This window comes from Pleurodeles waltl, chromosome 3_1 (assembly GCF_031143425.1).
Source record: "Pleurodeles waltl isolate 20211129_DDA chromosome 3_1, aPleWal1.hap1.20221129, whole genome shotgun sequence".
NCBI classification, from domain to species: domain Eukaryota; kingdom Metazoa; phylum Chordata; class Amphibia; order Caudata; family Salamandridae; genus Pleurodeles; species Pleurodeles waltl.
Window position 1 is genome coordinate 600,041,694 of NC_090440.1, and position 27,090 is coordinate 600,068,783.

Here is a 27,090-nt window from a genome sequence, read left to right on the forward strand (position 1 = left end):
CTTTTTATCGGGAGACATGAGGGAACACAGAATAGCAGAACAAGTGTTACTGACAATTGTCTCTCTACATTGGAGTCTTCCAAATGTACTACAGTGTATAAGAAATAAATCATTTTGAGAAATGCCCTGTAATTCACATGCTAGTATGGGTACACCTGAATTCAGAGATGTGCAAAGAAAACACTGCTGCTAAACTCACCATCTTGTGCCCATTTCGGAAATATAAAGGTTTCCTTGATATCCGTTTTTCACTCTATATTTTACAAAATGAATTGCTGTATACCCGGTATACAATTAAACCCCATTGCAAGGTGCAGATCATTTACTGACTCTTGGTACATTGGGTTCTTGATAAACCTAAAAGCCCAATATATCCCCGCAACCGGAAGAGTCAAGCAGATGTAATGATATATTGCTTTAAAAAAATCTGCCATACCTGGAAAAAGTTATTGAAGAAAACTTAGACAGAAATGGCTGTTTTTTTTCAAACTTTTTTTTTATTTCAGCTGATACTTTCAATAGGAAAACCTTGAAGGATCTACACACGTGACCCCCCCCCCCCCCCGCTCACCTTGCTGAATTCTGAATTTTATCTATTTATCAGAAATGTTTAGCTGTCCTGGGATCCACTATTGGTTTCACAGCCATTTCAGTCACTAACTGGAAGGAGACAAAGCACAAAAAATAGTAAAAATGGGGTATGTCCCAGTAAAATGCCAAAACTCTGCTGAAAAATTGGGTTTTCGGATTCAAATCCATCTGTTCCTGAAAGCCGGGAAGATGGTGACTGTAGCACTGCAAACCCTTCGTTGATCCTATTTGCAGGGGAAAATAACAATGCTTTCTTATGCAGCACTTTTCTTTCCCTATTCCCCCCAAAAAGCATTTTTTAATTGTATTTTGGCTAATTTCCCGGTCTCTTCCAGGGGAACCCACAAACTCTGGGTACCTTTAGAATAGCCAGCATGTTGGAAGAAAGGAAGCAATTTTGGCTTGGATAGCTTATGTGGACAAAATCTTAGAGGCCTAAGCGCATACCACTCCAAATAGCCAAAAAAGGGCTCAGCAATGGGGTGGGAGGGAGGGGGCCTCAGTAGCAAAGGGGTTAAGATAACTACATTTGTTGCCATGAATTTATGATGTTAAATATATGATACTGAATAGCACCCCCTCACATCCAAAAACGTATACATCCCCCTACAACTCCAACACACTAACATACAAACCATTGACAACCATGAATCACTCATACCAGTCACAGCGCCACACAGAGAACTGAAAACAAAAAGAAAATGTTATCAGAGACCCAAGGAAATAATTTTCCAACTCACAGGATTAACTTTAGAAAATCAGAACACATTCAAATATATATAATTCCCAGCTGATGAAATGCTCTCATCACATATTAGTATAATATAAAAATAGCTTTGATACTACACATATGGGTGGTTATTTTTATGACAGTTTCTATCCTTAGGATTCAAACAGACATCATGTAATTTTCTTAATTCACATGCAAGTTGAGCGGTTTGTTAGTCTTCTGTCCATCTCTTACCCTCCGCAGACGATATGATTGACAATACAGCAACAGAAGCAATAACTATCATATCTTTTATTCTTATATATATATATTTTTTTTTTAACTCCAATGCCAATCTGGTAGTGTAACAGAAGTGTGAGATCCTTTATGGTCTAGAGCAGTGGTTCTCAAACTGTGGTCTGAAAACCGATGGGGTTCTGCAAAGCCCCGTCAGAGGTCTTCGACTGCTTAGAAAATTAAATATTAACAGATTATTAAAGTCTTTATAAAGTGGCTAAATTGTCAATTGAAAAGTAATACGCACTGTAAATGTCAAGGAATTTGAAATTGGAGGCTAAAAAGTAAATTTGTATCCTCAGATGGACTTGTGGGAGCAGTGCAGGTGCATCAAACGGAATATAGTGTGGACAATGTGAGGCTCCAACCTCCCTATTACAATAAAGATTTATTTGTTCTATTTATATTTGTTTGCAAATTAAATAAAATGTGTGGTCACTTGAGTATGTGTTTGATGAATGCTTGCTTCTGTAATTTATGAGTACTGCTTTGCAGTTCAAATCATTGACAATGTTTAGGCCAGGGTCCCCACCTTCCAGTAACGACTCAGTGGGGAGGTCCACGAATTCCAATAATGATTCATTGGGGGTCCCTGGGTTACAGTAACGATAAAGTTGGAGTCCACAGAAGTCAAAAGGCCATACTATGTATGGTGTATTTTGCCCTCGCCACCAGATTTCAAGATCCTAAAGTCGACTGGGACTAGCTGACCTGGTTTTCCCTATGGTTGCTGCCTGTAGAATCAGCTGTGAACCTTATCATATGAGGGTATTTCTTGCTGCACTTCTGGTGCAAATACCCACCCCTGACTTGAATCATTGACAGACATATCTAGTTATCAGAAAACTTCTTGGTATCTTTACCGGTTTTTGAGATGCCTCTTTGTACCCCACTTTTCAACCTCCTTTGTTTTTAGCACCCTGATGGTGTCTATTTTTGGGGCACACCGAAACACGAGTCGATGCATTAGCGAGATGGATAGACGATCAATAAACTGCTCTACTTACATTTAATTTAATAGAATTACATCATACATGTCTGAATCCTCAGGATAGAAACTCCATGTCCTAAAAGTAACCTACCTTTGTGTGTAGTATCAAAGTTATTATTTATATTATGGTAGCATGTAATGGGAAGAGTACTTAATTAGCTGGGGGATCATGTATATTTGAAAATGTATTCAGATTTTCTAAAGTTGATCCTGCGAGTTGGGAAACGGTTTTCTTGGGTCTCTGATGTTTTGTTTTCTTCATTTGCTGAATAAAGCTGCGACTGTTTAAGTGGCTCATGATTGTGAATGGTTTTTATGTTAGTGTATTAAAGTTGTAGATGGTACATATGTGTTTGGATGTGCGGGGTATATTCAATATCATGTTCAACAACATATGTTCTTGGTGGCAAAGAATGTCATTATCGTAAGTGTAATCAATATGATTTTGTAATTTGAATAAGCTGCATTTCACATGAAATGAGAATTTATAAAGTATTGTTTTTCAGAGCTCACATACGCAGTAAATGTTTGGAGTTTGTTTGTGGCTCGAAATTTTTATTCATAGAATCATTTTTGATGATGTGTACCATAATGAAATAAGGGGGTGGCAAGTTTGTTTCCTTTTTACCATGTGTTTCCCTGGTATTGGCAGACCCATATTCCTTCTTGCAGGCGCCCTCTGCTGTTTTTTTTTTAGTGTATAGTGCTGTGGAGGGACGTAGCGTGGAAGGATGCAGAATGACATGAGGAGAGGGTTGTATCGTAGAGTGGAGGGGCCTAGAGAGAAGGCACCTAAGCGGGAAGTAGTGTACCAGTACCGTGGAGTGGCGCAGCATATAATGGACTGAAGTGGCCTAGAGTGGAGTGGCCTAGAGTGGAATGGCGAGGAGTAGCAAACAGGAATAGGGTCCTACTGTGTCACGGAGAGGTGTAGAGCAGTGTCAGAGTGGGGTATGCACGGTGTGATAGTACACTGCCATTACAGAACACATGTTCAATTGAAATGGCCATTACATTTGCACTGACAGTTTTAATGATAAAACTATACAGCACAAAGACAGTGTGTGGAAATGGCACAACCAAGTGCACAGATTTGTTTTGAACATATTAAAATGTTTCCTCCACGCTTCAGAATTTCCTAACAAAAAAAAATAAAAAAGGCTTCATTTGGGCTTTCCTATTTCAGATATATTCAAAATATTGGCACAGTTCATTTACAGACACTGAAATGTTGCATGCAAGAAAAAATCCTAAAGCATTTTGTCTCACATGGGAACCCTGCAGGATTGTCAGAAAAATACTCTCACTTTAAAGTGAGAAAGAAAAGTAAACACCAAGCCCCCTTGGAAGACAGAACCTGGCATTTGACCTCAAAAACCGAATGTACAGCAAATGACAAGACTACAACAAAATGTAAAAGTTTGTTGACAGAAAATGAGTTTGTGGAAGGATACAGTAATCAGGGTATGAGCCACTGAATTGACTAACTCAAGCAGGACAGCTTAAAGAAAGAAAGCCAGCAAATAGAAATCAAGCAAATGTGAGGTACAAAGCCAATGGTAAGCAATGGGCAGAATGCATTCCCAGGGAAGCGTTCTGAATGTCCCCAAGATGTCTTCAGCAAACCAGACAGCTGAGTTGTCTGGTAGGCTTCAATCTAAATGGCTCCGTGGTGCCTGAACCTTGCAGAATGCTGAATTGGTGCTCTCCACTAGGTTTTGTAGGCCACTCCCACTTTCTAAAGGTAAGGAATTGTTTCCTAATGCCCATTACCTCCTAGAGCCTATGTGCTACAATCTGAGGAGAATGGCACCAGCTGAGATTTCAGAGCTGGCAGTAATCTCTCTGGAGTGCAGTTAATTCAGCAGAAAGATGATACCAGTGGATTTGTGAGGCACCACTGCTCCAAGCAAATCTGTGAAGAGGTATGGGGTAATTGCAGGCATGACTAGCTCACCACAGATGGAGATGCTGAGACACTACCAGAGTCAGTTTAACCAGGGCTTGCAGGTCTACAATTCCTACATGGCAATGAGAGAAGTGTGAGGGGTGAATTATAGCTCTCCCATTAACGGTACATCCCAGCGTGGCTTCTTTTATATTCTCCCAGTCACTCCACCCTCCGCACTCAAGATCCCTCTAAAAAGTGCCACCTTTTCCTTCATCCAGATATCATATCTCATACACTAACATCTCAGAACTTCGCTTTAGGTTTCTTTCAGCACCTGGCTTCTTCCTTAGTCCACCTGTAGTGTTTCTTTGGTTATGTTGATGGGACTAGTTGCAGTATACTACAAACTAAAAGGAGAGGCTGGAGTAGTTCCTATATAGGCACCGTAGATCAAAAGTAACAATGTCAGCCCCATACAAACCTCATGTAAAACTCATTTAAATAAGTGTCTACAGTGGTGCTAAAAAGGGCACTGAAGGCAGGACATCTGGGTTGTTCTGATTTGTCATGTTTCAAAATATTAGGTTTAGGTGTAGACCATGCATATGAAGTTCTAGGGAGGGAGATGCGCTGCTTTGGGCAAGGCTACAGCCCATAAACTGTCTAGAGCCTGCTTCAAGTAGCCATCGCCTAGGTGCAGAGGATGCAAGAGGCTGGACAAAGTGAAGCATAAAGCAATTTTCTCCTCTCAATGTCATTGGCCAAAAAGACAAACACATTCAGGGATATGGTGTCTAGGCACAGCAGATTGCTAAAGGTGATTACAAAATGGTGGAAGTATGGATTGTAGGGTTTGGCCAGAGACCTAGTAGCTTGGTGCAGGATGTGGACAAGAATCAAATCCTGCATCCTCGGTCACTGGCCTAAGGTTACCAACATCTTGAGGTTAGCGGAGGCAAGCTCCTTGCCCATACCCCAGCAGTGTCCAGCCAAATGCCATAAGCAGTGGGTGTGGACGAGTAAGCCCAGAGATTTAGGTCACATGCCAAAAACCATTCTAAGCTGAGGCTTGCTTTGGTCAGAGGACAAGTTATTGTTAAAAGGAAATTATACAGTTTTACAAAGAGAGATAAAAGGAGACAACAACAAATAGAAACTCAGATAAAAAAGTAAACTGAATAGACAAAGGCTATCAGAATGCCTCAGCTGGTAAAGGGTTACAATATAAGATAAGTAGGCGTTGGAGCGGAGCTCAAACAAAGGTCAGGAACGTGTGCAGAGAAGGCTTCTTTTTTTGGCGGTGAAAATTCAAAGCTCCCTTTGCCCACTAGCAACAACCCAGATATCTGAAACAATGAACATTAAGGCATGACCTTATTTATGCCAGGGACTACTGCTTTCCTCAAACCTTGGCAAAAGGGAAAAACTAGATGACATGCCTTACTCATTACTTTCCAACAATGCAGATTCGGAGCAAGCAAAACTTAATGTGAACTATATTACAAACTTTATAAGGGAATCAGACCCCATGCTACTGTCATTTTCAATGAGTACAAAATGTGATAATACATGACAAATATTGTAATTTGCATAAAAATAAGTGTACGCAGCATGAAAATTAGTCACCTTTATTTATACCATTTGGAGTGCATACAAATAGATACTTCAGGGACCTTAAAAGAATGTGTTCAGAGAGACCCCAAATTGAATTATTCTGGTCAGATAATGAGTAATTGAAGTGATCATTCAGCGTTCTTCATCAATGCTGTTTTGGGCTTGAGACCGGTTATAATTACCAAGAAAAATAAATCTTACCAGTATAGCTCCTATAGTGTTCAGCTCAATTAACTCCATGTTTATAGTGTGTATATTTGTCTGAAGAAGGCCACATATCAACCTAATTACATTTAAGCGAGTGTTCCCAACAGGTGGATCGAGAATTCCCCAAGTTGTTTTCATTACACTGGTCTACATGGAAAAAAAAAAGAAACACAATTACCTTCACTGGCACTGTTATCCTATGTAAACATGTTTCTATTACCAACAAGTTGGAATATTGTCAGTATATTTAAACACTTCAAAAAAATTAAAGCGAGCTTAAAATTACGATTGTGCTAATATCTGAGATGTAAGCGAAAGATACCCATGTTTATTCTCTGCATATTTGGAGGATTATGGTGCCCATTCAGGGATGTGGATATGGGATGGGGGAGGGGAAGTAAGGAAGACCTGTTAAGGTTAAAAAATTGTTTTAAGACGCTTACGACTAAAACCCAATTAATAAAGTTTACAAACAGACTACAAGACAAGGAACGACGAAACAGTGACCTTAAATAAACATCTATATAAATGACTCAAATTTGCACTAACTATGCCACCTGAATTTGAACAGCATACATTAATCCAGTCAAAAAAACTTTGGAATGTATGTACTTTAAATAGGATTTTCTTGGCAGGGTTACATAATTTATATCCATGTTTATTGCAAAATATGTTTTATTTGCAGTCTGTATTTTTAGTCCAGACAGGATACATTTTAGCAACTGGACCAAAATCTGCTTTAAACTATTTAAGTCCACTGGATGGCACAAAATATGCACAATGTGTGTGTTATCATGAATTGCACACTTAGTATACAATCACATTCTCACACTCATCCCACACTCCCTTTTAATCCAGTACCAGTTCAAGGGGCATAAAAACGGAAAAAGGCAGATGTAAGTATTTAGTGATGAGGCAGCCATAGGACTAAGATTAGCAGACTCCATTTAAGAATAATGTAAATATCTTCAGTAATGCTAGCTCCTACTCATTACTCATATGAAAACCTTTCACAGAAGCCACACGATCTGTAAGATTCAATTTCTCATACCAATGAGTCAGCCCCAGCGCCACGAAGTGGCCCTCCAACATCTTGATTGGCATCGAAATTATAGAGAAAGGGCAGAAACTTGGATGCCAAAGCACTGGCCACATCGATTCATCCTGTTATATGGATTGTGTTGGCCCCAACAGCTGCATCAACAACGTGGTTAGCAACGGTAACAAACATTCTTCCCTTGCAGACTCCTTAAGTAAACCACTTCATAAACAGACCTTACCTCATAAGCTTATAAATAAATCATCATGTATGAAAAAAAAACACCCCTAGGCCGCTATCAATAACTTACAGCAGCAGTTGGCATACTTCATTTTTTTCCTTTCTGAAGAGGCAGAACAGCTTATGGGGCCAGTTTCACCACCCTCAGTTACAACAGGGTGATATATGATGTGCTCTTGTGGTAATCAGAGCTACATACAAGATGTGGCCTAAATGATCACCTCATCCCTAGGGAGACATTTGTCACTAGCATCATACTGAGCCCTCTTTGAAAAAGGCCGAGGGAACACATCCACCAATTGAGTAGTTCAGCAAGTAAAGGTGAAAGCACAAAAAAAAAATATTTGGCAGGAATTGGTAACATAGGAGCTCTGAAAATGGAAGACAAACAGCTTAAGCAAGACTGGAGCCTATTCCACTGACTACAAAGACCAATGACCCTGTGTCACCTGAATCGAATCACAGCTGCTATTGAAAGCCCAATATAACTGGCTGCCTTCTTCTCAACCCAGGGAAGTAATCAAATGGTGCAAGATATAGCAACTGGGGAGGAGTACTATTTCATTATGTGTAATTAAGATTACAAGCCAGAACAATGAAACACTTTGGGGAGAACACTAATTTTCAATCTTTTAAGGAACCTACACACAACAGGTAGCTTAAAATTAATGAGTTCTATTCAGGTTAAAACAAACTGATATACTGCCCAAACATCCCACACTTATCGAAAAAAAACAAAATTGCTGAATTTGGACATCTGACCTGCAGAGGAAATGAGGACTATTCCAGACACCAATTAGTAACCACCTGCTGATATAGACTACTCTTGACCAGGGCTTATGAGCTTCTAAATATACATAGTAGGAAGCGGGCTATCTATTGAGTGTACCAAATGTAGGGAGTTCACTATGTAGATAGTACAGGCGTCCATTATTGGTTTACAAGGGATAAAGGTAATCACAAAAGCTCTCTTTTGTGGTAGTGTGGGTGAGCAGTTAGGCTTCGAGAGTAGTGCTAAGCATATGTTGACCACATAGTCAATAAATGAGACATTCAAGGAGGAACTCGAGACCAACCATTTAGAAAAATAGTTACTTTGTTTATATTATGCTTCAATAACTGAATACTTTCAAGAGAACAAGTACTGATGCAGATTTACGACGCTTAGCAAGTAACACTTACTAAAATGCGCCTTTATGTGGTAAAGGTTCCAAGGTACTTCTACCACATTGGGGTCCCAGGCAACATGTCTCTTGGATACCCTGTACGTAGTAGGGTTCTAGCGGTGTAAAGTCACAAACAAGACTAGCAGTTCAGCTTTACCTGCCCGAGGTGTGCGGGTGTAGCAGTGCTAATCAAGTCTGGTTTTCTTTCCTTCACACACTTGGCGGCAAAGGGACCACCAAGAAAGAGTGCAAGAGGGGATTTTGGGGCAAGTACGGAAACTCCCAACAGGGAGCTCAGTCAGTGGGGATCCCAGGAGCAAGAGAACACAGTTGGATGTTGTGAATCCATGCCAGTGAGCACGGGTGCAGTGGGTCTTTATATCCTCTGCGGTGTTAACATCCTTCAGCAGCAGGTCTTCGAATATGTGGCTAAGTCCATGTTGGACCTTGGTTGTTGCAAGTGGTCCAGTACTCCAGGTATTGGTGCAGCTCTGTTCCGATTGGTTCTGATGTCTGCTCAGTTGGAGAGGAGATAGGACTTGTTTCCTGGAGCAGTGACTGCCTAGACGGTTGCTGCATTTGGTGGACCTGGTGGTCAGCAGAGCAGTGGGCTAGATGCTTTGGTTGGTACCTGCAGGAAGCAGTCCGAGGGAGAAGCTAACAAAGTGCTGCAGAACTTGAGGCTTTTGGAGTACCCACAGCTGCAGAATGAGTGACACTGTCATGACTGTCGGGAAAAGACCAGATAGGTAGGCAGGGTCTCACACCAAAAGTCCACCAGTCGTGCACAGTTCTTGTTGCTTCGGCTCCTCTTCTTGAAGTTAGATGGATATATTCTTCTGGTGTCAGACGGCCACCTAAATACTCAACTTAGGGGTGTTCAGGGCAGTGTAGAGTAGTAGACAATGGGATATTTATCCTTGGGGTGACTACACCCAGTTCAAATAAGTTACTTACCTGTAACTGTAATTCTCCAGTTTTGGAAGCTTTCATAGATTCACAAGCTGGAATCCTTCCCCATCATCGAGATGGGAGTCCCCAGTGTTGTTAAAAATTATTATTCTCTAGCATAGTAATACATTACATGTATAAGCTGTTCAGATTAGTAATTTATCAGTCATTGTAGACAAAAGGACCAAACTTCAGAATGCACCAATCAGATCACTCCACCCTCTAGAACCATCCTGGGATGAGATTTTTCCCCTCATATTTTCCAAGCAGTAGTGCTGAATCATAGGTAACACTGAGAATCTGAAGGTGAGCTCCGCAGGGGAGGCGGGTGTGTCGCATGTGAATCTATGAAAGCTTCCATTACTGGAGAACTACAGTTACAGGTAAATAACTTGTTTCTTAACCCAGTTTTGGAACTTTCATAGATTCACATGCTTGAATCAGAATAGCAAGCAGTAACAAACATTTTCTATAGTTATTTCTATAAACATATATAATGAAAACAGATATTAACATTCAAAATGCTATTTTTCGCTCAACTGCGTTAAGTATAAGAAAGTGAACCACGGAAAACTATTGAAAATATGTACACCTAGATATAGAAATAAAGTGGATGGCGGGTGATGCTAAAAAGGGCTCACATTCATTGGAATAGATGTCTGAGGACTGCTTGACCGACTGCCGCATCTCTGTTCGTTTCAATGTCAAAGCAATAGTGCCTCGTGAAAGTGTGGGCTCTCTTCCACGTTGCAGCCCAGCAGATGTCCAGAAGTGAAATTCCCAAAAACAATGCACAGGAGGTGGATACTGATCTAGTAGAATGTGCGTGCACCTTAGAGTCTAAAGCTAGACTGCGTTCTTATGGCAGAAGAGAATTGCTGATGTAATTAAGCAATGGTTTGCTTTGTAACTGGGACCCCCTTTCTGGGGTTACTGTAGGCTATGGAAAGTTGGTTTGATTTATGAAAAGACTTTGTTCTCTCCAGATAGAATGAGACATTGGCTTATATCTAATGAATTAATGAAGAGATCTTTCTGTTTCCGTTTGCAGATTAGGAAAGAATGACTTCAATATTATTGGCTCGTTGAGGTGAAAGTCTGATGGGACTTTGGGAATAAATTTAGGATTTGTTCGCAAGATTACCCTATCCCTTGCAAATTGTAAAAAAGGGTTTTTGCATTGTGAAGGCTTGTATTTCAATCACTCTTCGAGTGGATGTAAGCGTGAGGAGGAATGCCACATTCCAAGTAAGAAATTTGATTTCTGTCTTGTGAATAGGCTTGAACGGTAGCTTCATAAGCTGGCTTAGAACTGTATTCAACTGCCATGCGGGCGGAGGGGCTTTGATTGGCGGATAGGACCTGAAGAGACCTTTCATGAAATGTTTTAAGAGTCCAAAGAGATGGTTTTCATGCCTGTCTTTAACGAGAGATGGCTGCTAAGTGAACTTTATTAGATGTGTGTTGCAATCCTGAGCACGCCAGATGAAGGAGATAAGGTAAGACTTTACTGGAGCAGAAGATAAGGGGTGTACTTTAGCATATGTGCACGACAATGAGAACCTTTTCCAATTCAGGCTGTATGCTTTATTGGTACTGTCCACCGGGCTTTAGTTAAAAATTTCCTTGTAGTCATCTGGAATGTCTAAGTGGCCAAACTCAATGAACTCTGGAGCCATGCTGACAAGTTCAGAGATTTGTGATCTGGTTGTCTCACTTGGCCCGGGTTCATAGTGAGCAATGATGGAATTGGGTGTAGTCTTAAAGGGTGGGCATAGGGACATCAGCAGAAGTTCTGTGTACCAATGTTGACATGGCCACGCTGGGGCTATCAGAATTACTTGTCATGGTTCTGATTTGATCTTGGTTATCACTTGGGAGTAAGAGGGATTGGGGTGGGGGGCATAAACATAGATCCCTGACCATGCTATTGAAAATGCATCCCCCCCCACAACCCCTTTTGGAGATGCCTGCTTGCACAGAATCAGCATTTGGCGTTTTGAGAGGTTGCAAAAAGATCTAATTTCGGTTTGCCCCTCTGACTGAATACGTTGTCTAATGTATGCTGATCTAATTCCCACTTGAGGGTCCATGTTGGTAACTGGCTCAGAGAATCTGCAATGGCGTTCTGAGCTCCTGGGACATGTTATGCTCTGATGGAGAATGAATGGTGAATGCACCACTTCCAAATGTCTTGAGCTTCCTGAGATAGGAGAGGGGAATGAGTTCCGCTTGTTTGTTGATGTAGTGCATTGTCGTGGTATTGTCTGTCCTGACAAGCACCGATGTTACTTGAATCCATGGGAGAAAGCCCTGTAACGTCCAGAAGACTGCTTTTAGTTCCAACAGGTTGATGCGAAACATACAGTAAGAGGTCGGCCATTTGCCACTCACTTGAAGATCTTGCAGGAATGTACCCCATCCGTCCACTGACTCATCTGTTGTGATGGTTAATGGAGGGGCTTGCAGTAAAAACAGCAGTCTTACTGACAGATTGGCTGGAATTGTTCACCAATGGAGCGATTTTATCATTATCGGGTGTAGGAAAGTACCATCTTGCCTGGCATGTTACCCCCATATTTCACTGTATATATGTTTTTTTTTAGTCTATGTCACTGGGACCCTGCCAGGCAGGGCCCCAGTGCTCATAAGTATGTGCCCTGTATGTGTTCCCTGTGTGATGCCTAACTGTCTCACTGAGGCTCTGCTAACCAGAACCTCAGTGGTTATGCTCTCTCTGCTTTACAAATTTGTCACCAACAGCCTAGTGACTAAATGTACCAATTCACATTGGCATACTGGTACACCCATATAATTCCCTAGTATATGGGACTGAGGTACCCAGGATATTGGGGTTCCAGGAGATCCTTATGGGCTGCAGCATTTCTTTTGCCACCCATAGGGACCTCAGACGTTATTTCACTCAGGCTGCAGTGGCAGGCCTGTGTAAGATTGTCAATGTTATTTCACAGCCATTTACCACTGCACTTAAGTAACTTATAAGTCACCCATATGTCTAACCTTTACCTGGTGAAGGTTGGGTGCAAAGTTACTTAGTGTGAGGGCACCCTGGCACTAACCAAGGTGCCCCCACATTGTTCAGGGCAAATTCCCCGGTCTTTGCGAGTGCGGGGACACCATTACACGCGTGCACTGTACATAGGTCACTACCTATGTACGGCGTCACAATGGTAACTCCAAACATGGCAATGCAATATGTCTAAGATCATGGAATTGTCACCCCAATGCCATTCTCCCCAGGAACTTTCTGTGAGCTGGATGAATGGGGATATGGAAGTAGGCATCTTGGAGGTCTAAGAAGGCCATGTAATCTCCTCTGTTTAGCAATTGTGGGTGTCTGGCAGTGTGATCATGCGGAAGGTTTGCTTCTTTAGATAATCGTTTAACTCTCTGAGATCCAAAACTGACCTCCATAGACAGGACTTCTTCCGGATTAGGAAAAATCAGGAGTAAAAGCCCCTTCCTCTCTGAGAAAAGGGAACAAACCCTATTGCCTTCTTGCTCAACATGGTCTGGACTTCTAAGTTTAATAGATGCAGGTGTTTGTTGCACCCGAGAAGGCGGGGTGGGTGGAAGTATTTGTGTAAATTCTAGCAGATGGCCAAATTGTATTATATCAAGGACCCGTCGGTCCTTGGGTATTTAACACCAATGAATAGTGTGGTGTTTTAGAGTTGTTTGAGATACTGGTGGGGAGAAATGCGAGGCAGACGGTGGGTGAATGTTGTCATTGTCTATGGGAGGAATCCCTGTCTTGCATCCAGGCTTTCCTCTCTGAGCATGCCTGCCGTAAGCTGATGGTGGTTGGCTCTGTTGGTATTGTGGTCTAGAGGACTGGCTAATTGTAAAGTTGATACCTGTACTGCTAATATACCCCACGAAATGAAGGCTGGCTCCTACCCCTTGCGCCACAAAAAGGAAACTTCCTGAGTTGGAGAGTCCCTAGCAATCTGGCGGTGTCCGTGTCAGATTTTATGGACTGAAGGGTATCAGACGTGTTTTCCAAAGATGGCTTTGCCATCATATGGGAGACTTTAGATTTTAGTTTGGACTTCCGACTGAAAGTTAGTGGCTTTCAGCCATCCTTGTCACCTCAGTACTGCAGCTCCAGCTAATTGCCTGAAACCCATGGTTGCTATGTCCAGCGCACAATCAATGATCTCGGCGGATGACCACTGGTCTTCTAATAAAATCTTTTTTGCCTCAGTCTTAGATGTTTCTGGTAGATCCTGTAAGTATTGGGAAAAAAATAACCATCATTTTCTATCATACCTTGCACGGATGGCAATGAGTTTGCAGCTCGCACCACAATGACAGACATCGACGAAAACCTTTTGCTATGTTTCCAGTCACCTTCCTTCTTCATCTGGTGGTGCCGATAAAGGTACTGAAGGATTTCTGGAATGGCGCTGAGCTGCTTGAGAGTTAAGTGAGTCCGGCTTAGGGTGGCCTATAAGACATGAAGGTGCATCCTCTGTTTTGGTAATACTGCAGGGACTGTTGCAGGATTGTGAATGGTTTTAAGACCTTGGTTCCAAACGTGGTCTGAAAGGGCTAGTCCTGATCGTTTTCCTATAGGTCTCTTCAAAATCATACAAAAAACAACCCTGTTCAGTTAACGGCATTGGGAGATCAAAACGTATGGCCACCCTTTCTAATAAGTTGTGAAAACCTCCTAAATCCTCAAGAGGAGAGTCTGCTGTCGGTTTGAGGGGAGAGGCGGGCGCAGGTATAATCTATTCATCCTGATGGAAGCGTATCTCGCCATCTTCTCCATCATCAGAAGTATGCCCGTCCTGTGGATGAGGCGGGGAAGTCACTTGAGTGCGTTGGTTTTAGTGGTATTAACTGTGCCCCAGAAAGGTGGGGTTGCTCTCATGCGGGAACAGATGGGAAGCGTTCCATGTAGTCTGTCAGCATAGCCTGAAGGTCTGCTACTAGCCCCAAAGGTAGACCTATCAGGTCTGGTTGAGGTGGCTGGACATAGTACCGTTGATCATAGTAGGAATCCTCATCCGAGTATTCTTGAGTATTTATATGCAATTTAAAAGGGTTTCTAGCTATCCCATAAAAACCATCTACGTATGATTCATCATCATCCAGTAAGTGCGACGGAAGGAGGCGAGAAACCTTACTAGGTGAAGTGATGGAGGGTGTCAGATTCTGTTGTTTATGCCTCTTTAATGGTGTCTGTGAGGCTGAAAAAAACCGAAGCAATGATGTAGGTGTCTGCGTCTTCACAGTTATGCTCTTAATCGTCAACAAGAGATGAATCGTCGACAATGGTGGTATCGCCAGGATAATCATCGATGGGACTGTTGTCGAAATCGATGAGTTGCCCGTGGATTGTAGCGCCATCGTTGAAGAAACCATAGGACATAGAGGCAACTAGGATGTGACTACCATTGACGAGAATGCTGCTGAGGCTGTCCACATGGAAATTGGTAACTACTGTAGGTGTTGTCGCCGACGCATGTGCTATCGGTGGTGTCGTAGACAATCTCATCGTCGATGGTGCTGACAATTTGAAAAATAAAATAATGCTTTTACCTGTGGGGGTGGCATTGGGGGGCTCAGAATGACACTGCTTCTGTATTGCAGATACAGAAGATGTCTTATATTTTGAAGAATACCTCTGGAGAGGGCTTTTAGATTGAGAGCTCTCTGAAGACTTGACACTTTTTTTTTTTTATGAGACCCATCCGCGTTGTCCTCCATATGTCGTTTGACAGGGGCTTTGGTGAGTGATCTAGAAGAGGATGCACTATCATCATCAGAAACAGGGTCAGCTCTTGTTTTCAACTTCTGTAGCCACAGAAGACTGCCCTCAATATCTTTCAAAGTTTTGGTAGAAAATGTGCGACATACCTTGCAGTCTCTAGTTTTATGATTTGGATTGAGACAGTAGATGCAATCATCATGAGGGTCGTTAATATGTAGCTTTTTTTCATACAGGTAGAACACGGTCTGAATAGCCCACTTTTTGGTGTCTGGCATCCTGTTCAGTCTGAATCACCTATTTGATTGAATTTGTAGAGTAACTGTCCAAAATCACCTCAGAAAGAATGTCTGAGAGAAAACTGAGCAGAGCTCAGTGGAGACTCCCTTAGCACGACGTGTGGTGGAAAATTTGAGGGAAGGAAGCTCCTCACAGGAGAGCTCTAGAGGGTGGAGTGATCTGACTGGTGCATTCTGAAGTTTGGTCCTTTAGTCTAAAATGACTGAAATGTTACTAACCTGAACAGCATATACATGTAAATAAATTACTACATTAGAGAATAATATATTTTTCTAATAACACCAGGGACTCCCATCTCGACGACGGGGAAGGATTCAAGCATGTGACTCTATGAAAGTTCACATACTGGAGTAAATGACCACCTCCTGTGGGGGTGGGCATCTCAATCCTAGAACGGCTAGTTCCACCAAAAACAAGATGGTGGAACCCTTCCTCGAGCATCCACTTCAAGTACCCCACCACAGGAGTGTGGCTAGCCCAAAGGTGGTACATACCTACTTACCAATTCTCCTGCCTGTCCTGGTGCCAAGTGGGCCTCAGGGCAGGGGGAGGCAACAAATAGGTCTGGGGAACCTGGGGTTGCATACTAAAGGCAGCAGGGCCTTTGAAGTCAATGGCCCTCAGGATGCCATGCACACAAAATTAAGTCACCCCTAAAGCAGGCCTTAAAGCCCTAAGGCAGGAGGCACCATACCACAGGCGAAGGCATAGCTGCATGAGCAATATGTCCCTACAATGTGTAAGTCCAGTCTTAGACATTGTAGGTACAGTGTGACCATAGTAAGTATATGGTCAGAGTCTGTCAAAACGAACTCCACAGTTCCATAATGGCTACACTGAATACTATGATGTTTCGAATCAAACTTCTCAGAATAATAAAACCACAATGATGCCAGGGATTTATTAAAAAATGCACACAGGCGGCATCCTAGAGATCCCCCCCCCCCCCCTTGTATTTTACCCAATCCTTCAGTGCAGGACTGACTGGTCTGTGCCAGCGTGCCACTTAGAGATGAGTCTGACCCCTTGGGGTGAGAGCCTTTGTGCTCTGAGGCCAGAAACAAAGCCTGAACTCGGAGGAGGTGCTTCCTCCCACTGCAGGAACTGTAACACCTAGCAGTGAGCCTCAAAGGCTCAAGGTTTGTGTTACAATGCCCAGGGCAATCCAACCAGTAGAGATACCCGCCCAATAGACACTACTCCCACTTTTGGTGGCAAGTCCGGGGAGATAATGAGAAAAACAAGGAGTCACCACCCCCTCAGCCAGGTCCACCCTAGGATGATCAGGAGCTGAAGTGGCCCCCCCTCCTTCGAAAATCCTCCATCTTGTTTTGGAGGATTTAGCCCAATAGGGATAGGGATGTGCTCCACTCCCCAAAGGGAAGGAGCACAAGGAGGGTGTAGCCACCCTCAAGGACAGTAGCCATTTGCTACTGTCCTGTTACCCTAACACACCCATAAATTCAGTATTTAGGGGCGACCCTGAACCCAGGATTGGAGATTCCTAATGACCTACAAAGAAGAAGAAGGACTGCTGACCTGAAAACCCCACAGAGAAGAAGGAAGACGACAACTGCTTTGGCCCCAGACCTACAGGCCTGTCTCTCGATTCAAAGAACCTGCACCAGCGACGCATCCAGTGGGCACAGCGACCTCTGCCGCCTCGGAGGGCTGCCCTGTAACTACAAAGGACCAAGAAACTCCCATGGACAGAGGCCCTGTCTAAACAAGCAATAAGATACCATCTTTAAAAGGACTGACTCTAGAAGCGTGAGTAGCCACCACTCTGCACCTGACGTCCCTTGCCCGTGTCAACAGAGAAACCAACGACACAGAGAGGACCCCCAGGTGACTCAGACAACGTGTCCACCCTGGGCCAACCTCTCTGCACCCCCACGACGATGCCTGCAGAGGGAATCCAGAGGATCCCCCTGACCGAGACTGCCCAGTAGGAAGAAACCAGACGCCTGGAAGACGCACTGCACCCGCAGCCCCCAGGCCCATGAAGAACCAGCCAACGGTGCAGCAGTGACCAGCAGGCAGCCCTCACCCTTGCCCAGTCAGTGGCTGGCCAGAGAAGCCCCCCTGTGCCCTGTCTGCATTGTCCGTGACCTCCGGGTCCCTCCACTGATGGCTATTACAAACCAGACGCCTTGTTTGCCCACTACACCCAGCTGCCCCTGTGCCGCTGAGGGTGTACTTTGTGTGCCTATTTAGGACCCAACCCCCTCACTCTCCTCCAAGTGCTCTACAAAACCCCCCTGGTCTGCTCCCCAAGGATGCAGGTACTTAACTGCGAACGGACTGGAACCGGAGCACCCCCGTCTCTATAGGCACCTATGTTATTTGGGCCCCTCTTTGACCTCTGTACCTGACCGGCCCTGTGTTGCAACAGTGGGCTGCCTACGCCCTGGAGACTGAACTTGTAAGTCCTTTACTTACCTCACAAACTAACCTGTACTTACCTCCCCCAGGAACTGTTGAATGTTGCAGTGTCCACTTTTAAAATAGCGTTTTGTCATTTTATGCCAAACTGTGTACGTTACTGTAGGAAGTTGGCTCTGTATATACTATTTCTAAGTAAGAAATAGTGTGCACAGAGTCCAAGGGTTCCCCTTAGAGGTAAGATAGTGGCAAAAAGAAATAATTCTAATGCTCTATTTTGTGGTAGTGTGGTCGAGCAGTAGGCTTATCAGAGGGTAGTGTTAAGCATTTGTTGTACACACACAGGCAATAAATGAGGAACACACACAGAAATTCCAGGCCAATAGGTTTTTATATAGAAAAATATATGTTCTTAGTTTATTTTAAGAACCACAGGTTCAAGATTTACAAACAATACTTTGAATGAAAGGTATTTCCCTCAGGTATTCTAGGAACTTTGAATAATCACAATAGCATGTACAGTTATGACAAAAATGGCAATAAGCTATTTTCAAAGTGGACACAGTGCAAAAATCAACAGTTCCTGGGGGAGGTAAGTAAATTTTAAGTTCACAGGTAAGTAAAACACTTACAGGGTTCAAAGTTGGGTCCAAGGTAGCCCACCGTTGGGGGTTCAAGGCAACCCCAAAGTTACCACACCAGCAGCTCAGGGCCGGTCAGGTGCAGAGGTCAAAGTGGTGCCCAAAACACATGGCTTCAATGGAAATAGGGGTGCCCCGGTTCCAGTCTGCCAGCAGGTAAGTACCCGCGTCTTCGGAGGGCAGACCAGGGGGGTCTTGTAGGGCACCGGGGGGGACACAAGCAGGCACAGAAAGTACACCCTCAGCAGCACAGGGGCAGCCGGGTGCAGAGTGCAAACAGGCATCGGGTTTTCAAAAGGAATCAATGGGGAGACCCTGGGGTCTCTTCAACGAAGCAGGCAGGCACGGGGGGCTCCTCGGAGTAGCCACCACCTGGGCTAGGCAGAGGGTCGCTCCTGCACTGTAGTTCGGTTCCTTCAGGTCCTGGGGGCTGCAGGTGTAGTGTTTTCCAGGCGTCGGGTTCCTTGAAGCAGGCAATCAATCAATGAATGGATTTATAAAGCGCACTACGTACCCGTGAGGGTTTCAAGGTGCTGGAGGCGGGGGGGGGATTTTTAGCTGGTATTACTGGTCGAAGAGCCAGGTCTTGAGGAGTCTTCTGAAGGTGAGTAGGTCTTGAGTGTTGCAGGTTGGTGGGGAGGGTGTTCCAGGTTTTGGCGGTGAGGTAGGAGAAGGATCTGCCGCCGGAGGTCTTTCTTCGGATGCGGGGGGCAACGGCGAGGTTGAGGTTAGTGGGGGTGTAGAAGCTGAGTCTGTTGTTTAGGTAGGCTGGTCCGGTTTCATGGAGCGCTTTGAGCGTTGGTAAGAAGCTTGAAAGTGATCTTTTGTCTACGGGGAGCCAGTGAAGGTTTCTCAGGTGGTGGGAGATGTGGCTGTGGCGGGGTACGTTGAGGATCAGCCGGGCGGAGGCGTTTTGGATGCGTTGGAAGCGTAGTAGGTCTTTTACTGGGATGCCTGTGTAGAGTGCGTTTCTGTAGTCCAGCCTGCTGCTGACGAGGGCCTGTGTCACTGTTCTTCTTGTCTCTGTCGGGATCCACTTGTAGATTCTGCGGAGCGTGTTGTAGAAGGAGGAAAATGCGTTGACCTGTTTAGACAAGGTGAGGGAGGAGTCGAGGATGAAGCCCAGGTTGCGCGCGTGGTCGGACGGTGTCGGCGGGGTTCCTAGTGCGGTGGGCTACCAGGAATCGTCCCAGGCGGAGGGGGTGGGTCCGAGGATGAGGACCTCTGTCTTGTCCGAGTTCAGTTTCAGATGACTTTCTCATCCATTCGGCGATGGATTTCATTCCCTCGTGGAGGTTGGTTTTGGCGGTGTGCGGGTCTTTGGTGAGTGAGAGGATGAGCTGGGTGTCGTCGGCGTAGGTGAGAATGTTGAGGTTGTGTTGTCGGGCCACTTGTGCGAGGGGGGCCATGTAGCTGTTGAACAGCTTCGGGCTGAGGGATGAGCCTTGGGGGATGCCGCAGATGATGTCGGTGGCTTAGGAGCGGAAGGCGGACTGGGTTCTGCCGGAGAGGAATGAAACGATCCAGTTGAGGACTTTTCCTTGAATTCCGTTTCGTGGAGGCATGATCTCAGGGTGCGGTGGCAGACTGTATCGAAGGCGGCAGATAGGTCCAGGAGGATGAGGGCTGATGTTTCGCCGTTGTCCATTTGGCGTCTGATGTCTGTGGCGGCGAGAAGGGCGGTTTCGGTGCTGTGGTTTTGTCTGAAGCCAGACTGGGAGGGGTCTAGGATGCCGTTGCCTTGGAGTTAGCTGGTTAGTTGTGTGTTGACGATTTTTTCAATCACCTTTGCTGGGAAAGGGAGATGGGTCGGAAATTCTTGAGGTCGTTTGGGTCTGCTTTGGGCTTCTTGAGGAGGGTGCGGATTTCGACGTGTTTCCATTTTTCAGGGAATGTCGCTGTTTCGAAGGAGATGTTGATGACCTTTCTTAGTTGGTGGGCGATGGTGGAGCTGGCTTTGTTGTATACGTGGTGGGTGAAGGGGTCTGACGGAGATCCTGAGTGGATGGAGTTCATGATGTTGCGTGTCTGTGTGTCGTTCACGTTGGTCCAGGAGGTCAGGTGGTTTGCACAGGTGGGGTGTTCGGGGGTGGGGTCTGGCATGGGGGTGGCGTCAAAACTTTTGTGGATATCTGTGATCTTCCGGTGGAAGAAGGTGGACAGTGCGTTGAAGAGTTCTTGGGATGGAGGGATTTCGATGTTGGCGCTGGGGTTGGAGAGTTCTTTCACGATGATGAAGAGCTCTTTGCTGTTGTGTGCATTGTTGTCCAGGCGGTCTTTGAAGTGGGATCGTTTGGCTTGTCTGATGAGTTGGTGGTGCTTGCGGGTGGCGTCCTTGTGGGCTGTGAGGCTGTCAGGTGTGTGTTTGAGAAGCCATTTCTTTTTTAGCTTCCGACAGTCGCGTTTGGATATTAGGAGCTCGTTGGTGAACCAGGTGGCTTTTCTTCTGGCTTGGTTGTCGGGGGGTTGTTTGAGTGGCACGAGGGTGTTGGCGCAGTCGTTGATCCACAGGGTGAGGTTGTTGGTGGCGGTGTCTGGGTCGGTGGAGTCGGGAGGTGGGTTCTGGGAAAGGGCGTTGGTAAGCCGGTCTTCCGTAACTTTGCTCCAGCATCGGCGGGGTGGTTGTTGGGTGCAATGGTGCTCAGTATGTTTGTTGTAGGTGAAGTGGATGCAGTGGTGGTCGGTCCAGTGGAGTACAGTGGTATGGTTGAAGGTGATGTGGGCGCTTGAGGAGAAGATGGGATCAAGCGTGTGGCCGGCGATGTGGGTTGGTGTGTTGACTAGTTGTCCGAGGCCATGGTTGGTGAGGTTGTCGATCAGAGTAGTGGAGTTGGTGTCGTCGTGGTTCCCCAGGTGGAAGTTTAGGTCCCCGAGGAGGATGTAATCCGTTGAGGTGAGTGCGTGGGTGCTGGTGAGGTCGGCGAGGGATTCGCTGAATGATGCTCGTGGTCCGGGGGTCTGTAGATGAGCGTTCCTCTGAGAGTGGTGTTGGGGTCGGTGTGGATGCAGAAGTGTAGGTGTTCGGCGGTCTTGAGGGAGTCTGAGGTCAGGGGGAGCCTCTGGATTTCCTCTGCAGGAGTCGCTGTGGGGGTTCAGGGGGGTCACCTCTGGCTACTCACGGGCTTGCAATCGCCAGGGAGTCCTCCCTGTAGTGTTAGTTTTCCGCAGGTCAAGCCGGGGGCGTCGGGTGCAGAGTGGAAAGTCTCACGCTTCCGGCGGGAAATGTGTGGTCTTTAAAAGCTGCTTCTTTGTTTCCAAAAGTTGCAGTTTCTTGAACAGGGCCGCTGTTCTCGGAAGCTTCTTGGTCCTTTAGATGCAGGGTAGTCCTCTGAGGCTTCAGAGGTCGCTGGACTCTGTTGGATGCGTCGCTATTGCATTTTTTCTTTGAAGTAGAGAGACAGGCCGGTGGGGCTGGGGCCAAATCAGTTGTCTCCGTCTTCACTGCAGGGCTTCAGGTCAGCAGTCCTTCTTTAGGTTGCAGGAATCTATCTTCCTCGGTTCTGGGAGCCCCTAAATACTCAATTTAGGGGTGTGTTTAGGTCTGGGAGGGCAGTAGCCAACGGCTACTGGCCCTGAGGGTGGCTACACCCTCTTTGTGCCTCCTCCCTGTGGGGAGGGGGGGCACATCCCTAATCCTATTGGGGGAATCCTCCATCTGCAAGATGGTGATTTCTAAAAATCAGAGTCACCTCAGCTCAGGACACCTTAGGGGTTGTCCTGACTGGGGAGTGGTGACTCCTTGTTTTCCTCATTATCTCCTCCAGCCTTACCGCCAAAAGTGGGGGCAGTGGCCGGAGGGGGCGGGCATCTCCACTAGCTGGGATGCCCTGTGGCGCTGTAACAAAGGGGGTGAGCCTTTGAGGCTCACCGCCAGGTGTTACAGTTCCTGCAGGGGGAGGTGATAAGCACCTCCACCCAGTACAGGCTTTGTTCCTGGCCACAGAGTGACAAAGGCACTCTCCACGTGTGGCCAGCAACATGTCTGGTGTGAGGCAGGCTAGCAAAACTAGTCAGCCCACACTGGAAGTCTGGTATGTTTTCAGGGGGCATCTCTAAGATGCCCTCTGGGTGTATTTTTACAACAAAGTGCACACTGGCATCAGGGTGCATTTATTGTGCTGAGAAGTTTGATACCAAACTTCCCAGTTTTCAGTGTAGCCATTATGGTGCTGTGGAGTTCGTGTTTGACAGACTCCCAGACCATATACTCTTATGGCTACCCTGCACTTACAATGTATAAGGTTTGGGTTAGACACTGTAGGGGCATAGTGCTCATGCACATATGCCCTCACCTGTGGTATAGTACACTCTGCCTTTCGGCTGTAAGGCCTGCTAGAGGGGTGACTTACCTATGCCACAGGCAGTGTGAGGTTGGCATGGCACTCTGAGGGGAGTTCCATGTCAACTTAGTCATTTTCTCGCCACCAGCACACACAAGCTGGCAAGCAGTGTGTCTGTGCTGAGTGAGGCGTCCCCACTGTGGCGTAAGACATGCTGCAGCCCTTAAAGACCTTCCCTGGCATCAGGGCCCTTGGTACCAGGGGTACCAGTTCATTCAAAGTCCTATCTATACCTATGCAAAGTACCTTACATTTAATGTACTTAAAAGCAATCTGAAGCTTGTGGTTCTAAAATAAAATTTAGAAAATAATATTTTTCCATATAAAAACCTATTGGCCTGGAGTGAAGTAATTGAGTGTTTTCTCATTTATTGCCTGTGTGTGTACAACAAATGCTTAACACTGCCCTCTGATAAGCCTAACTGCTCGACCACATTACCACAAATAAAGAATTAGTATTACGAATTATTGCCTCCGTCAAGCCTCTTGGGGAACTCCTGGACTCTGTGCACACAATCATTTTGAGAAAGTATATACAGAGCCAGCTTCCTACAGCTACCCATCCTGCTTGATTAGTTAACACCACCTCTCCGGAGCAGGCTTTGCTTCCAGCTTCTGAGCGTATGGGCTCTCACCTCCAGAGGGTCAGAAACCCATCTGTGATGGCATGCTGGTCGAGACCAGTCAGCCAACACACTCAGATGGAGGGGTTCAAGGGGCACCTCTAACGTACCCTCTGGGTTCATGTCATAAATCAGAGACTGGCTTCAGCCTGTATTAAGACTAGGTGTTGGATACCAAATACCATGGGTTTCAGTGAAACCACTGTGTGGCTGGGGATCTTGTGGTGATAAGTGTCCAGTACATACCTTAAGATGGCTTCCCTGCTTACTTGCAATGCTTAGCAATGGAGCTGGGCAGCACATGGTCATATCTGCTCATGCAGACATAAGCATACATCAAATATAATGCACCCTGCCTTAGGGTTCCAAGGCCTGCATTAGGGGGGTGAAATATGCTTAGATGCAGTAACTGGGAGATGGCACACAATGGGTGTGGCAAGTTTTTCTTCACCTGGCCTGAACTAGGACATTCAGACCGCAATGGCAGCTGTGTGCATATTGTTTTTAAGGAGGGGGTGGTCAATAAGGATGGCAAAATATGAGCTGCAGTCCATAGGGACCCCCTCTACTACCCATGCCCTAATTAGAGGTACCTCTTACTACGGCCTTACAAAGTTAGACAAGTGTGTGCCAATTGTAGACACTGTAACCTGTTTTTAGGGAAAGTGCACCAACATTAGGGACCTATTTAGCAGGGACCCAGAGCACCTCAGTTGAAAAACCTTAGTACCAGTGAGCAAGAAGAGAGGGTGACCATGTCCAAAAGGGGCACTTTTCTACATACATCCATAATCTTGTGAGGCAGCCGATATGTAAGAATTAATCTCTAATCTTGAGCTTTGTGCATCTTGAGATCAAGGCAGCAAAAACCCACTCCCTCCTGAAAGCAGATATACATCCTTGAGAGGAAAGGCACAAATTGGAATCATACTTAGCACAAGATCCAGAGACCAAGGCCAACAGGTCCAACCTAGAGCTTTCAAAACTACTTGAATTTTGTAAAGGCAAAATTTCCAAGTGCCCTTCTAAATATAGGATGAGGGGGCACATAATTGTGACTGAACACAAATTCTAGAGAAAAGCAATCCAATGATGTAGGAAGTTGGCTCTGTATATACTATCTCAAAGTGAGAGATAGTGTGCACAAAGTCCAAGGGTTCCCCTTAGAGGTAAGTTAGTGCACCCGCTTTAGAACATCACCACACAAGAAAAAGACTACAGGTGGTACATCCTTCTCCGTTCAAGCAGCCAAACTACGGAATTCATTACCCCCACCTATAAGAGCCACAGATAACTTTATTTTCTTCAGAAAACTACTCAAGAGTTGGCTCTTTCCTTCATAACCACCATATTCAAACAACTATGGACAGCATATGCCTATGTTGATAAATATTTGTTCTGATTATGTGTCGATTTCTAGTTATGTATAGTTCTTTAGAAAATATGTATCGCTATGTCATAACAATAAAATACACACACTCTTTAAACCTGTTTGACAAAGTATATTACCCATGGTTCTAATTATGTATTGTATGCACATATATTTGTGCATATGTGTGTGCATTCGTGTGTGTGTATATATACACACATATATATATATATATATATACATATATATATATATATATATATATATATATAAAATGTCACTTACCCAGTGTACATCTGTTCGTGGCATGAGACGCTGCAGATTCACATGCTGTGCACTGTTCTTGCCATTTAGTGTTGGGCTCGGAGTGTTACAAGTTGTTTTTCTTCGAAGAAGTCTTTTCGAGTCACGAGAGCGAGGGACTCCTCCCCTCTCGGCTCCATTGCGCATGGGTGTCGACTCCATCTTAGATTCTTTTCCCCGCAGAGGGTGAGGTAGGAGTTGTGTATATAGTAGTAGTGCCCATGCAATGGAGTAAGTATGTATGTACATAATGTGACTAAAAGTGATATTTTACAAATTTACAAATGTACAAGTAAATTTTTTTTTTTTTTTTGTTAACTTAGAACGGCTACAGGCTCCCGGGGAGGTGGGAGGGTGCATGTGAATCTGCAGCATCTCATGCCACAAACAGATGTACACTGGGTAAGTGACATTTTCCGTTCGATGGCATGTGTAGCTGCAGATACACATGCTGTGCATAGACTAGTAAGCAGTTATCTCCCCAAAAGCGGTGGTTTAGCCTGTAGGAGTTGAAGTGGTTTGAAAAAACGTTCTTAATACTGCTTGTCCTACTGTGGCTTGTTGTGTTAACACATCCACGCAGTAATGCTTGGTAAATGTATGAGGCATAGACCATGTGGCTGCCTTACAGATTTCAGTCATTGGTATGTTTCCTAGAAAGGCCATGGTGGCACCTTTCTTTTTAGTGGAGTGTGCCTTTGGTGTAATAGGCAGTTCTCTTTTTGCTTTTATATAACAGGTTTGAATACATTTAACTATCCATCTGGCAATGCCTTGTTTGGATATTGGATTCCCTGTATGAGGTTTTTGGAGAGCAACAAACAATTGTTTTGTTTTGCGAATTTGTTTGGTTCTATCAATGTAGTACATTAGTGCCCTTTTGATGTCTAATGTATGTAATGCTCTCTCAGCTACAGAATCTGGTTCTGGAAAGAACACTGGGAGTTCCACTGTTTGATTTAAGTGGAACAGTGATATGACTTTAGGTAAGGATTTGTGCGTAGAACTACTTTATGTTTGTGTATTTGTATAAAGGGTTCTTGTATGGTAAATGCTTGTATTTCACTTACTCTTCTGAGAGATGTGATAGCTATTAGAAAGGCTACTTTCCATGTTAAGTACTGAATTTCACATGAGTGCATGGGTTCAAATGGTGGACCCATGAGTCGTGTTAATACGATGTTGAGGTTCCACGAAGGAACTGGTGGTGGTCTTGGTGGGATAATCCTTTTCAGTCCTTCCATAAATGCTTTTATGACTGGGATTTTGAATAATGAAGTTGAATGTGTAATTTGCAGGTAAGCCGAAATTGCAGTCAGATGTATTTTAATGGATGAAAAAGCTAACTTGGACTTTTGTAAGTGTAGCAGGTAGCTTACGATGTATTTTGCAGATGCGTGTAATGGTTGAATTTGATTATTATGGCAGTAATAAACAAATCTTTTCCACTTATTTGTGTAGCAATGTCTTGTGGTTGGTTTCCTAGCTTGTTTTATGACCTCCTGCATTCTTGTGTAAGGTCTAGATGTCTGAATTCTAAGATCTCAGGAGCCAAATTGCTAGATTGAGCGATGCTGGATTCGGGTGTCTGATCTGTTGTTTGTGGTGAGTTAACAGATCTGGTCTGTTTGGCAGTTTGATATGAGGCACTACTACCAGGTCTAGTAGTGTTGTGTACCAAGGTTGTCGTGCC

At 44.8% G+C, this 27,090-nt stretch overlaps 1 protein-coding gene across 6 annotated transcripts in view; it reads right to left on the minus strand.

Annotated features, from left to right (window-relative positions):
* PPP6R3 (protein phosphatase 6 regulatory subunit 3) overlaps positions 1-27,090 on the minus strand; it is a 1,278,047-nt gene that overhangs the window by 907,851 nt on the left and 343,106 nt on the right. For all 6 annotated transcript variants that reach the window (XM_069223039.1, XM_069223035.1, XM_069223038.1 and 3 more), the window contains one exon: positions 6,295-6,447. In XM_069223039.1, coding sequence (XP_069079140.1) covers positions 6,295-6,447 — 153 coding nt within the window. The remainder of the gene's footprint in view (positions 1-6,294; positions 6,448-27,090) is intronic.